General features: G+C 40.0%; 2 protein-coding genes across 2 annotated transcripts; one reads left to right on the top strand and one right to left on the bottom strand.

The window, feature by feature from the left end:
* Positions 1-21: 21 nt before the first annotated feature.
* Positions 22-7094, bottom strand: LOC116397146 (copine-3-like). The gene is made up of 16 exons (XM_031872323.1): positions 6991-7094; positions 6355-6527; positions 5942-6121; positions 5775-5849; positions 5215-5286; positions 5042-5119; positions 4868-4957; positions 4084-4182; positions 3845-3928; positions 3641-3700; positions 3225-3358; positions 2868-2922; positions 2465-2516; positions 2187-2320; positions 1352-1585; positions 22-709 (listed from the first exon to the last, which is right to left on the bottom strand). The coding sequence occupies exons 2-16, from the start codon at positions 6511-6513 to the stop codon at positions 593-595; spliced, it is 1623 nt and encodes a 540-aa protein (XP_031728183.1). The 5' UTR covers positions 6514-6527; positions 6991-7094; the 3' UTR covers positions 22-592.
* Positions 7095-7349: 255 nt separating this feature from the next.
* rmdn1 (regulator of microtubule dynamics 1) lies at positions 7350-12072 on the top strand. Its single transcript, XM_031872324.1, has 11 exons — positions 7350-7380; positions 8189-8384; positions 8831-8936; positions 9194-9278; positions 9537-9696; positions 10439-10528; positions 10616-10671; positions 10987-11074; positions 11253-11283; positions 11445-11578; positions 11740-12072. The coding sequence occupies exons 2-11, from the start codon at positions 8253-8255 to the stop codon at positions 11779-11781; spliced, it is 924 nt and encodes a 307-aa protein (XP_031728184.1). The 5' UTR covers positions 7350-7380; positions 8189-8252; the 3' UTR covers positions 11782-12072.
* Positions 12073-12183: the final 111 nt, after the last annotated feature.

A 12183-nucleotide genomic window follows, 5' to 3' on the forward strand; every position in this document is an offset into this window, starting at 1 on the left:
AAGATACATTTGGCTACAAACTGTTTTCACAGCAGGGGGCAGAGGATGTTTATCTAATTGATCTCCAATGTTACAATAGCTGAAACTGAGATTACACTTTTTATGCTTACACACATTCCCTCAAAATAAGTCAACATGTTCCACAATATCAGACAAAAAGCTCAAACTTTGTACTAAATTAAACAGACAGAAAACACCCTACACACTATATTTCTCAAATAGTCTGGTGATTAAGACACAAAACGTGTCTCTAAGAATTGCAGCATAGAGAGGTTGTGCAAAGTAACAGCAGAGAAGAGCAGAAAAGAAAGAAAAATAATGACATGAAATCAACAAAGCGATACCACCATGTCAAGCGTTACATTTGCAGGGTTACATGCACTTTACAAGCTGTCGTGTCTCTTGGACACAACAAATCTACTTCTATGAACTTTAAAATCAAGTCAAATCATATATGCTTGTCTTTGTTACCCACATTCATTTAATGGCATTCATTTGTGCCATTCTATACAGGATATGCAGAAAGAGGGTGCAGGAGAAGCAGATAAGTAGGGAGGATGTGGTATTTGGGTTACTTTAACCCAACTGTCTATTACGGGTCAGAAGCACGGAGTATATTCGGGGGTTTCAGCTTGTAGGAATTGAAGAAGGAGGCCACTTGATCAGGCAGCTCCGCCAGGACGCTCTGGGCAAGGGCCACGCTGTTCCCCTGCAATGGCAATGTTACAAGAATAAAAGCTAGTCTTAGCCATGTTTGGGACAATGCTATCTGTACTGTTGACAGCTCATGTTGATCAATGACATCAAAAGAAGGCAAGCGGTGGTACATTATTGTGAAGGGTAATTAGCAGGGAGGAGCAGTAGGAGCTGCCCGTCAAGAACAAACGTAATACAAAACTGAATTGTGTAATGTGTGATATTAAATATATTACATTTACTTCTAAATCAGTAAACACCCGTTATACAAAGTGATAATTAAGTGGATTAAGAAATATTCTCCAATTAAGACATTAAAGGTGCAATGTACAGGATTGGGAGCATTTCTATACGTCTCTCAACATGGCTACAGCTGAGCCGGCAGCTTGCAGTGCTAAATATATCTGACAGAGCCAACAGTGCTTACCTGAGGGGGGAACCAGAGGGTGGGTGCGTATGAGCACAGTGCAGAGCTAGCCAGAGAAACTTCATTCTCTGCTCCGGTAGACATTACTCCACTATATCTTTACATTGATAATAGTTGTTTGCTGCTATATTAATGCTCTGAATTATATATATTGCCCCTTTAAAAATCCCTTATATGTACATACAATAACTCTGTTGTGGCAGTATAAAGGTATGGGCTGCTGCTTACTTGAAAATATCTGAAGGGCACAAACTGGACGATGTCTCTTGAGGCGACATCACCCCTGGGTGAACACAGCAATTTGTCATCACTGTCTAGGAACTCCATTTCGCTGAAGTCCGCCCCTCCCACACCCACTATAATGATAGACATGGGCAGACGAGAGGCCTCCACAATAGCAGTGCGTGTCTGGTCCATGTCTGTGATCACTCCATCTGTGATGATGAGCAGCACAAAGTATTGCTGCAGATGGACAGAGTGAAAAAAAAAAGACAATGCCAGATATGAAGTTTACCATTATTAAGTATCAGGATATTATTTGTTTCCTGGTTTGTTTAACTAAGAACTTATATTATCGCTTTCAATTTGAAGTTTGTTTGGACCATTAGGACACATCTTATTACTACATACTGCCTGAACAACATGTTTTAATCACAGATGAGTGATCAGAAGTTCTCTCTGACAAAGACAACATTGAATCCTATAATGTGAGATTTACATAACTAATTGTGCAAGTTTGTTTACCTTTTTATGAACCAGATTTGACAAAATAAATCAGATATTCTTCTCATGGAGAATGTTTTTGAAATAACATAACATTTGAAGGTATCAAGGTATCAAAAAGTGAAATATGTTATTACAATATATGCAAGATGAACTGAAAAAAATGTTTTGTGGTAATAAAGGGAACAAAAGCAGTAAAACAACAGGTATTACCTATTAATTAAGGTATTGTTTTTCTATCAGCTGGTCTTGCTCTCAAAACTGAATGTAAAAACGGTTTGATTTAGGAGTGTCCTCAGATTTCTCTCTTTTCTGCTGGGAAAGGAATGTGTCTACTTACTGAGGCCATGCTCTGACGGAGAGCTTGTCTGGCGAAGCAGGCTACATGGTTGATAACCGGAGAGAAGTTGGTGGGGCCCCAGAGCTTCAACCGGGGTAGACACTGCTGGTAGGCCGCCACCACACCCTCTATGCCTGCAACACACGCACGCACGCACGCACACACGCACACACACACGCGCACACACACACACACACACACACGCAGCACTAATGCTGCATTACTGAACAACTTATACAAACCAAACACTTCACATCCTGTGATAAAGTTTGACTTACCTGCGCAGAATGGATTTGCTGGATTGAAATTGATAGGAAACTCATGGGAAACCTGTAAGCATGAATTAAAGATAAATAAATAAATAAATAAGAGCTTTACAAGACAGTCCATGACAATTTTGCATCAACTTCTGAATTTTAAAATGGAACAAGTCAGAAAACACATTATTCGTATGCCCCTTAATGTTTATCTTGTTAGAAACAAGTAGTTTCTAATCCTTACCAACTTTATAAAATGTCATCCTCCTGATTGAGTATCAGAACAGTTTGTGACATCACAATTCAATCAAAAGTCTTGTGGGTGTTATTAAAGGGTTCAGAACCAAAAGTCGTTCATGAAGCAGTTTGTGCCTTCTGCTAATGACGATAAGGACTTTTAAGGACTTCTAGCATGTTTTCACACCTGCCAGGAGGGAGGAAGCTGGGCTCCAAAACCAAAGACAGGAAACATCTTGTTACTACAAAAAAAGGACAGAACAAATACAGGTATAGGTATAACATTAATGAGACTACACAAGGCACATCAGTCAGTAGAATAAAGCTGTAAAACTAAGTCCTGTGGAGCGTGACCATTGTTATTAATCAAACTTAATCCTATACAAGTTTTCAAATCAGAAGTCAGAAAACAACCAGTTGCATTTGCATCTGACTGGCTGAACTGTTGCATGGATCTGCTTCAACATCTTTTGTTTTTTCCAAACTCTGCAACAGAGAATTGAAGTGGTAGTTTTATGTAGGATGAAGCCGAGTTTGTGTTTACCTGTCATAGTCCTGGATGACATTACCCACCGCCCAGATGGCTGTCAGGTATTCATTATAGCCTTCAGGGTTGATGTAGTGGAGGGACTGGGGAGAGCTGGGATCCCCGTTAGAGCCTGTGAAGTCAATGGCAATCTGGCCGGAGTCCAAGAGAGGATAAGAATCAAGATATGAGGATCTGCTCAATGGCCAAATGCAAATGAGAGTATATATATATATATATATATATATATATATATATATATATATATAAAGCTGTCAGAGAGGCACACTACCTGGAAGTAATTACTAAAAAATAGAAAGAATTAATTTTACGAATAGGACAGCACAGTCAGTCAGTACGTGTGGTCTGCTGATTAAAAATTGTGAAGATAAATAAAAGTAATAACATCTTGTGTCTGACATTTCCAAACTCACGGTGAAGTTGATTTGACAACCACCCATGATATAATCCAGGAAGGTATACTCCTTCACCACCTGAAAGAAGGTAAACAATACGTTAACTGTGTGCAGCAGTGCACAATGTACAGTGATGCATTGAAGACTGTAGTAAGAAATATATTGAAATCAATTAAGAATCATTTAAATTGTCTTCAATTTCATTTTTTTCTAAATCATTACCTGGCAGTTATTGATGTAAATGATTCCAGAGTTTTTATAGTTTCTCTTCTTTAGCTTTTTTGGGGTGATGCACTCAAATTCAGCCTGCAAGTGAAACCATGAGTCATATTTATGCCAGTTAAACTTAAAAACAACAAGGCTTTTATTGATAGAGCTGGAATCTAACACACACACACACACACACACACACACACACACACACACACACACACACACACACATTTATACAAAAGTCTCACAGGAGAAAAGTGTGTTCCCATTTGCATCTCAGCCAGTGTGGCTTTAAAGCTCCCAATAAGGTCATGGGCGCCGCTGACATGGTTGTCATAACAGTCAACCTGAAGATAAAAAACAGAGATTTTCTGTAAGAGGTGACAAAATAAAAGCCCATAAAAAAGTTCTAAAGAGAGACTAACTAAGCATCAAGACATGTTAGTAACGACTTCAGAAAATCAACCTTAATTTATTCATCCTGTCTTTTTGAGACTGTAACGGCGAATCCCCGTAGATGTGATATAAACATTATTAAAACATAAAAGTATTCACTATTGGTGGTCAGCGAAGAAGCTTCATCTTATTTTCAATGTATATTTAGTCCAAAACCAATCAAACCTTACAATAAACTACAACGGTCACACCTCACATGCTCAAATAATCAATCACATGTCACTCCTAGTTATCACTGTAAATACAGTAAAGGCAATGGGAGTAACTCAATTGAGTAAAAAGAACGTAGCAAAAATGCACACCTTCAGGTGAGGACACACATCGCTTATCCAGCTGGAGGTGCAGCATGTTTTAAGTTTGGGAGCATTGCAAGATGAAGAAGAAAATGCAATTACAAAATGAATCATTAGTATGTTAGAGTAAGATAAGATAAGCGTAACATGGTCAATCAAGCTGATCTAAAAACAATTAAAAAAGGAAAAACAAATACTGTTAGGGGAGGAGGTTGTGTTATCGGGCTGCATTTTACAAGGCTTATTAAGTGAGACAAATAACTGAAACGAAAAACAAAATTACCTTTATAGGTCTCTCCACATCTCCTCCACAGAGAGACCGCAATGAGATGCGGAAGGGTCTCCATATTGGGTTTAAGTTGCTGTTTACCACCTACATGAATGGGTCACAATGAGCCACAGGTCAGTGATGACTCTGAGCCAGCAGAGGAAAGGAGCTGCTGGTGAACATGTTTACCTCTGTCCTGTGAGCCAGCTGCCATCCAGTTTCTGTTTGCTTGTAGAATTCCAGGAAAGGGTCGGACCACCACAAAAACTATACATCCATATTCAAATAATAATCAACGGTACTTCAGGGCAGTTGAAATAATAAAGATATCAGACTTAACTATTTAAAATGACCTATGTTACCTTTTTGTCCAGCCTGCGGGCTGACACCTCAATGTCTGCCACTCTGTTGTCTGTAATCTCTTCAGCACATATCTATTTTGAAAAAAATAAATAAACAAAATAAATCAAAACTCTTAAATGTTTGGGGATTTAGTACTTTGAACAGTGATGGATAACTCTTTTAGACTTAGCTGTGTCCCCCTTAATCATATTATACCAAAGAGAGAGAAGCAATAAATCAAAAGATCACTATAAGCATCACCAGACGCAATTATGCAATATGTAATATAATTCCAGAAAGATGGCTAATACCTGAACATAACATATACACCCCAGTATTTGTTGGTGCTTTAACTAAACTTTACAGTATCAAACCTCCAATTGGAGTTTTGTGCATAAAACGACGGTGAGAAACTTTCTGTTATCAGATACGTAGATACCGTCTATCTGATAACGCGTGTGTCACAACTGCCTGAGCACAATGCAGCCCTTCTGTCTAGTGTGTCAGTGTCAGCAAAGAGAGGGCCTCATACGGCATGGCTCGTCATATGTTTTACAAATGAGAAAAAGAGTGCACTCACTGTGATGGTCCCATGACCTGCAGGCCTCTTGTCCTTCAGCAACAAAGAGCGAGTCAGCTGCCTGCTCGAAACAATCTGGACACAGAATACTGGCAGCGTCACAGAACGGTGAAAAGGTGGCGGATCGCCCAAACTGTTCTTTCAAAACTGCACAAGGCGAAGCTCACCTGGCCCAGAGTACATTCAAGCTCCCCCAGAAAATCATCATCACCCAGGTCATAGGTGTCATTGTCAATATCATACACGCTAAACTTCAGCCTCTGCACCGTCTCAAAATAGTAATCGATCACAAACTTCTTGGCGAACTTTGGATTCAGGCAGTTCAGGATCATCTCTGTGCGTCCAAACTGATTCACAAAGAAAAACAACACACTTATAATCCATAATGTCAAGAGGACTTGTGCTAAATCCGAAGCCAAATACATACATTGAAATATAAAACAGTGATCATCAACAACTACTGTGGCAACAATGCATTCAGGTACGTCTTTGTTAGATGTAAAGGTTTATATAATTGCTCATCAAAACAAGTCGTATCCATAACATGTGACATTTAACCCCCCCGTGTCCTCATACAGACCTCATACCAGTGGGAGCCTGAAGTGTTGATGTACAAGGCACACAGAGGGTCAGACTTAGAGAAGATGTCCATGTCCATGAGGTTCTCGCAGGAGATGGTCAGCTCCACCTTGGTGGCACAATGGGTGGCCCCTGGCACTGGGGCCCCACCTGAGGCCATGGCTGCTGGTTGTACTAAGATGATAACCACAGATAATTAGAATGATTAAGTACATTTCCTCAAGGTAGGCCTACTTGTATTTTATTTAAATATCTCAATTTTCTGTTACTTTATACTTCTACTCTACTACATTTAGGAGGAAAATATTTTTTGACAGGACCCACTCAGCAAAATGACAGAAAAAAAACGCGTCAGCTTCCGTTGGTCAAACTGTACCTTTAAGCAGTTATCACAGAATAACTTACGTTACCTTTAACATAAATAAAGACAACAATAAGAAAATGTGTAGCGTAAAATATTGTAAAATCTTGCTCTTAGTGTCAATTAATGAGGACATGCATGCAGTGACAGTTAGTGGGTGTGGCGATGCCTGGTGCACCAAAACTAATGCTAACCTAAAGTCTCCACCTAGCTAGTTAGTTAAGTTACACATAGTGTTTCCTCATATCACTTGAAAGCTTACGTTGATTTATTTACCTGTTTAGCTGTTAAAAAATAACCAATTTTGCCTGTCTCTGGTGGTCAAACATGAATACGTGTTTATCTGACAAGAACAGCTGGGCAGCCCGAGGGTGGAGGGGCGGAGCCGACTCTCAGCAGTGCTCCGCTAACTAGTTTAGTAGCTAACATAGCTAACTTCTTCTGTTCTCTTAAATCGTGCGACACGCAAAAAAATATGTTTGTCTGGTATAGTTGTGCTAAAATTAAATCTAACCATAGAGTGTAAAAAAGATGGAAACGTTGTTGTGAAACTGTCTGATACAATCCCCGCAGTAAAATATGACGGAACTGTCGGGAGTTTTGGTTGTTTCTTGTCGACTACATATCTAGGGTACCGACTCCCCGGGGGTGCATTCAGGAAATACCGTTCGTAGCAATATTTCAATGCAGATAATTTAAAATACTGTGAAAGCTAACGTATGATGGCCTGTGTAGATATATATCTAGATATCTAAGCGTTTATTGTGTTATTTTTTTCCCTCAAACTAATTTCAAGTATTTTGGGGTTGACATTCAATTTATTTATTTGTTAAATACACAAACGTATCAGTGTGGCGACATGCAATGTAGCATACTGAGGTTGTGCTAAACGACGAACGTTAGTGTGGAAAAAAGTGTGTGGGGGTGTGTGTGTTAAAATATAACTACATAAGTAACACTTTTAAGGCAAGGCAAGTTTATTTGTATAGCACATTTCAACAACAAGGTAATTGAAAATGCTTCACATAAAAGCATTAAAAGCATCAAACCATAAGGCAAAAGAAAAGGAGATTTAAAAACAAGAACAGTCATTAAAACACTAAAAAGCAGTGTAAGAAGTAAAATGCAGAAATGCAGGAAATTGATTAATATCCTTGAATATGGTTTAATTAAAAGCAGCAGCAAACAGAAAAGTCTTCAATCTTGATTTAAAGGAGCTGAGGGTCTCAGCAGACCTGCAGCTTTCTGGGACTTTGTTCCAGATATTTGGAGCCGAAAAACTGAACGCTGCTTCTCCATGTTTAGTTCTGACTCTGGGAACAGAAGGTAGACCAGTCCCAGACGACCTAAGGGAAAGGAATTATACAATAAAATATAACCAATGCGTTGGTGTTAGAGACAACCCTCCCCAAGTATTGGCCTTTTGCAACGTTTTCTGATTGGGCTCTTGAACGTTTCCTGTTTGTATTTGCAGGACCAGCCTCTAAGTTTGCGATGGCTATTCATTTTTTTGATCATTGAGCGTCTGAGTTAACACAATGGCTGGAATTGTGCTGAGACGATGTTGGAGCAGAACTTTGGTGGCAGCACCTTCTGCAAAAGGTGTCAGGATCAGGGGGACAAACCGGAACTACTGGACAACTTTAAGAAGGACAACCGCTGCTCTGACTGTAAATAACTATGCCTTTTTTATTCGTACTCATCGGATAGTGTTGTTATCTACGTTGGAAGAACAATTGTGCCATTGTAAAAACAATTGCTTATGTGCCTATGTAGGTAAAAGGTCAGCAGGGCTTTCCCTGTCAGAGAGCTGCTTAGCCGCAGCTCTGTGTCTGGATATATGTGTGACAAGTGTAGTACGATGATGAGGAAGACTGTGTATAGTTGAACATAATTTAATATAAATTGAACTAATAATAGTCCAATTCAGACTGCACAATGCATGTGGCCGAGTGCAATAACCTGATATTGACACACTGCTTCTCTGGTAGTGGTGGGTCACCTTGGATCAACAGAGACTGATCATTGTGAATGATAACCATCAGCTTTAATCCTCTTAACTATGAAGTAGTCCCTTGCATTGTGTTCTTTATGTCACTCACTTTCTTGTGCACAGAGTGGAAGAGGCGCATTCCTCCTGGGGCTCCCCACGCTATCCTGTCTGGCTTTCGAAGCTTATCACAGAGTGCAAAGTTCAGCCGTGGTCTACGCTTTAGAGAAAGGTAGTTGGCAAACTGCTAGATGTGAGATAACAAACATGTTTTTACCAAACAAATGTGTGTTTTTCTTTTCAGGAATTAGGTGTAGAATACCACAGTCGTGTCACAATCCTAACCAAACTGTCATTAATAAACACATACTGGAGTTCTTTTAATGAGAGCGTGGAGGAAAAAGAGAGCGAGTTGAAGTTTAGTCGAGTGAATTAGGACGCGAGACCATTTTCTGGCTGAATTTGCTGTTGTGTTTTGTGTCCGGGCAGAGGAGGTTTTGGAGCAGGCTGACTACCTGTACAGCTGTGCAGAGACGGAGAAGCTGTACCAGCTGCTGCTGCAGTACAAGGACAGGTAAAGAGAGAGTTCAGTCTCTCACTTTTTCTCCATTTATCCTGTTCCCACTAGAAGATATTGAAATGTACTCTGTTTTGGCGGATTGTATTATTTATTTGATATTTTCTATCCCACCATATAGTTGTTTTTATGGAAAGTTGAGTGCATTTCCCTCTCTGCCTCAGTGTCTTTTTGTATTGCTCTCCAGAGAGCTCCAAAGTTATTTATTTTAGTCGCATACTAGTTGAAGTTCTGATTTTGTTTCCATCCGTCCAGTGATGATGCAGAGTTCCTGTGGAGGCTGGCGCGGGCGTCTCGTGACCTGTCCGTCCAGCCCAACATGGAGGCCGAACGGAAGAAGCAGCTGACGTTCGAGGGTTTCGAATATGCAAAGAAGGCTCTGGAGAAGGATGAGAAGTGTTTCGCAGCACACAAAGTAAGACGCTGGTTTTCAATGAGAAGGCACTACTGGTTCGCCTCCATCAGATCCGGCTTATCAGAGAAAAATAAGTAACCTTGTGTCACAAACCGGGCCGAACGGCCATGACAAGAAAGGGAGTCATTCAACGAAGCAGTTTAACAAACTATTTATTAATTTTAAAGTAACATAAACTAACAGTGACATGTGAAGTCAGTCATTTCAGGAGTGTGTGCGTGGAAAGTGTATATGCAAACCAAAATGGGTGTCTCAGGAAGGAGAGAGAGAGACCCACTGAGAATGACGAGGGTTTTTATACAGGGTGCACTGGCACACAGGGCCAGTGTTGCTAATAGCCTCAAGTGTTTCCACTCTGCTGACGACCCTCTGCCACACCCACCTCCAACACCTGCAAGGAAGGCACATATATGAATGTCTGGTCATTAACATGGCCCCAAACATAAATGAATGATCATAAACCTCCTGCAAGTAACGCTCATAACCCGCAATAAAAAAATAACAAACACAGCCTCCTAAGCACAAGACACGACGCACAAATCTAAGCAAGACATGTTTCCAAACACAATAAAACATCCGTGGTCATGCTGCTTTTGTCTTTTAGAGCTTTTAACAACCACAACCACGGTAAAACAAACTTCACTTTTTGCATACATTTGCAGCATGTTGCCAAGTTTATCACGACATCGTGACATTTAGGTCCGATTCGACCAAACTCAACATTCTTCCCCTCCTAACTCAGTGGTACGCCGTGTGTCTCAGCGATGTTGGGGAATACGAGGGAGTCAAGGTGAAAATTGGAAATTCATACATCATCAGGAAACATCTAGAGGTGAGAGGACATTTGGGTCAATGCCATGTTATCATTGTGTCACATTTACAATGTGAAGTAAGGGAAAGATGTTGCTTTTTTTCCTAGAGAGCTGTTGAACTCAATCCCAAAGATGCCACTTCCTTCCATATTTTGGGTTTCTGGTGAGTCAATTATAGTTGTGACATTTTGTTTTACGCCCACAGAATGAAAACAAATGAATGCTCTTAATGTGGTATAGAGAACCTTTAAAGATGCAAATATTTACCATTAATAATATTTGAGCTGTTTTGGAGCAAAAACTGCATTTGGCAATGTTGTTGCATTTCCCTTTGTTCGCCACTAGAGGTTAACAGTGTAAAAGAAAATGTGACAGACTGCAAGATGTCACTACTGTGCACAATAATTCTATAATATGTTATTATAGCTTTGAGGAGGCTTTATCATTCAGGGTAATCTGTATGCATTCTCTCTCTTAGGTGCTTTGCTTTTGCTGAGCTGCCTTGGTACCAACGCAAGGTGGCGGCTGTCATTTTTTCTTCACCACCCAAGGCCACATACGAGGAGGTGAGGACGGCTCCGTCTATAACCGCTCTCTTTGTTTTGTTGCTAACTGCACAATGGCTGCCTTTTAACTCGGCTTCAGGCTGGATTTAACAGCTAGTTTGTCACTTTTTTTGGTTTTGGTTTGGAGAGATGAACATCTCAAATTTCAATGAAGTCATGTTTTTCTGCCCCTCTTTAGGCTTTGGAATTCTTCCTGAAAGCTGAAGAAGGTAAAATACTAATAAAGTCACAGAGGCATTTACTGAAAGAACTGCTTTATCTCTTGTTGGCTGCAGCTCAGATTTCTCACATCAGCAAAAGCACTGTGCGTGTGAACGATTTCTTTAAAGGTTTGAAATGCATTCAACTAACGTGTACTTCTGTGTGCCAGTTGATCCGAACTTCTATAGTAAAAATCTGCTAATGCTCGGGAAGACCTACATGGGCATGAAAGACAAAGAGAAGGCACTGCTCTTTCTAACCAAAGCAAAAGAATACCCAGCCCACACACAGGAAGACAAAGAGGTGAGCGCACTTCCTCTTGATTGTGCTTTTTCAGAACCTTTTTGGCTCAGACGTGATAATAGTTTGAACCGTGAGGAAGATGAAACACCTCCAGGAATCTTGACGCATGAATCATGTGTGCCGATGTGAGCACACTTACAGTATATTTGTTCCTTCGGCAGGTCCATAGAGAAGCAGTTGACCTCTTGAAGAATCTCGGATGAACCTCTAATTACCGCATGATGCTTTTGGACACCGTTAATAATTACTAACAAATGTTTATCTTTTGAGCTGATTCTGTAATTATTAATACAGTAGAACTGCTTTGTGGTAAAAGTTGCATATTGTAAATTACATTTTAAGAACTTGTTAGTGTTTAAATCAAGAAATGTAACAACTTTCATTCCCAAACCGTATCTGTATATCAACTATTTAAATGTCAGCTCTATTCAAGTATAAGCTCTTACTGTGTTTTCTTTTTAATAATAATAAATTAAATGTTGGCCACATCTTAACAGTGGTCGCTGCTTCTTCACAAGCACAGGGTGAACCGAGCCGGTTTAATGAGACCTATGAAATACTTTCAACACATTTCATTTGACACTAGTTCTTTGCCTCCAATTAAA

The sequence above is a fragment of the Anarrhichthys ocellatus genome, unplaced genomic scaffold (assembly GCF_004355925.1).
Source record: "Anarrhichthys ocellatus isolate YVR2014 unplaced genomic scaffold, GSC_Weel_1.0 scaffold63, whole genome shotgun sequence".
In the NCBI taxonomy this organism is placed as follows: domain Eukaryota; kingdom Metazoa; phylum Chordata; class Actinopteri; order Perciformes; family Anarhichadidae; genus Anarrhichthys; species Anarrhichthys ocellatus.

Bases quoted from the DNA above. Each gene is read 5' to 3' on its own strand.
- rmdn1 (XM_031872324.1), top strand. From the start codon at position 8,253: ATGGCTGGAATTGTGCTGAGACGATGTTGGAGCAGAACTTTGGTGGCA. The intron at 9,279-9,536 runs GTAAAGAGAGAG...CCATCCGTCCAG, and splicing joins CTGCTGCAGTACAAGGACAG to TGATGATGCAGAGTTCCTGT. The intron at 10,529-10,615 runs GTGAGAGGACAT...TTTTTTTCCTAG, and splicing joins TCATCAGGAAACATCTAGAG to AGAGCTGTTGAACTCAATCC.
- LOC116397146 (XM_031872323.1), bottom strand. From the start codon at position 6,513: ATGGCCTCAGGTGGGGCCCCAGTGCCAGGGGCCACCCATTGTGCCACC. The intron at 5,850-5,941 runs GTGAGCTTCGCC...TTCTGTGTCCAG, and splicing joins TTGAATGTACTCTGGGCCAG to ATTGTTTCGAGCAGGCAGCT. The intron at 2,517-2,867 runs GTGTGAAAACAT...TCATGCTTACAG, and splicing joins AGCTTCCTCCCTCCTGGCAG to GTTTCCCATGAGTTTCCTAT.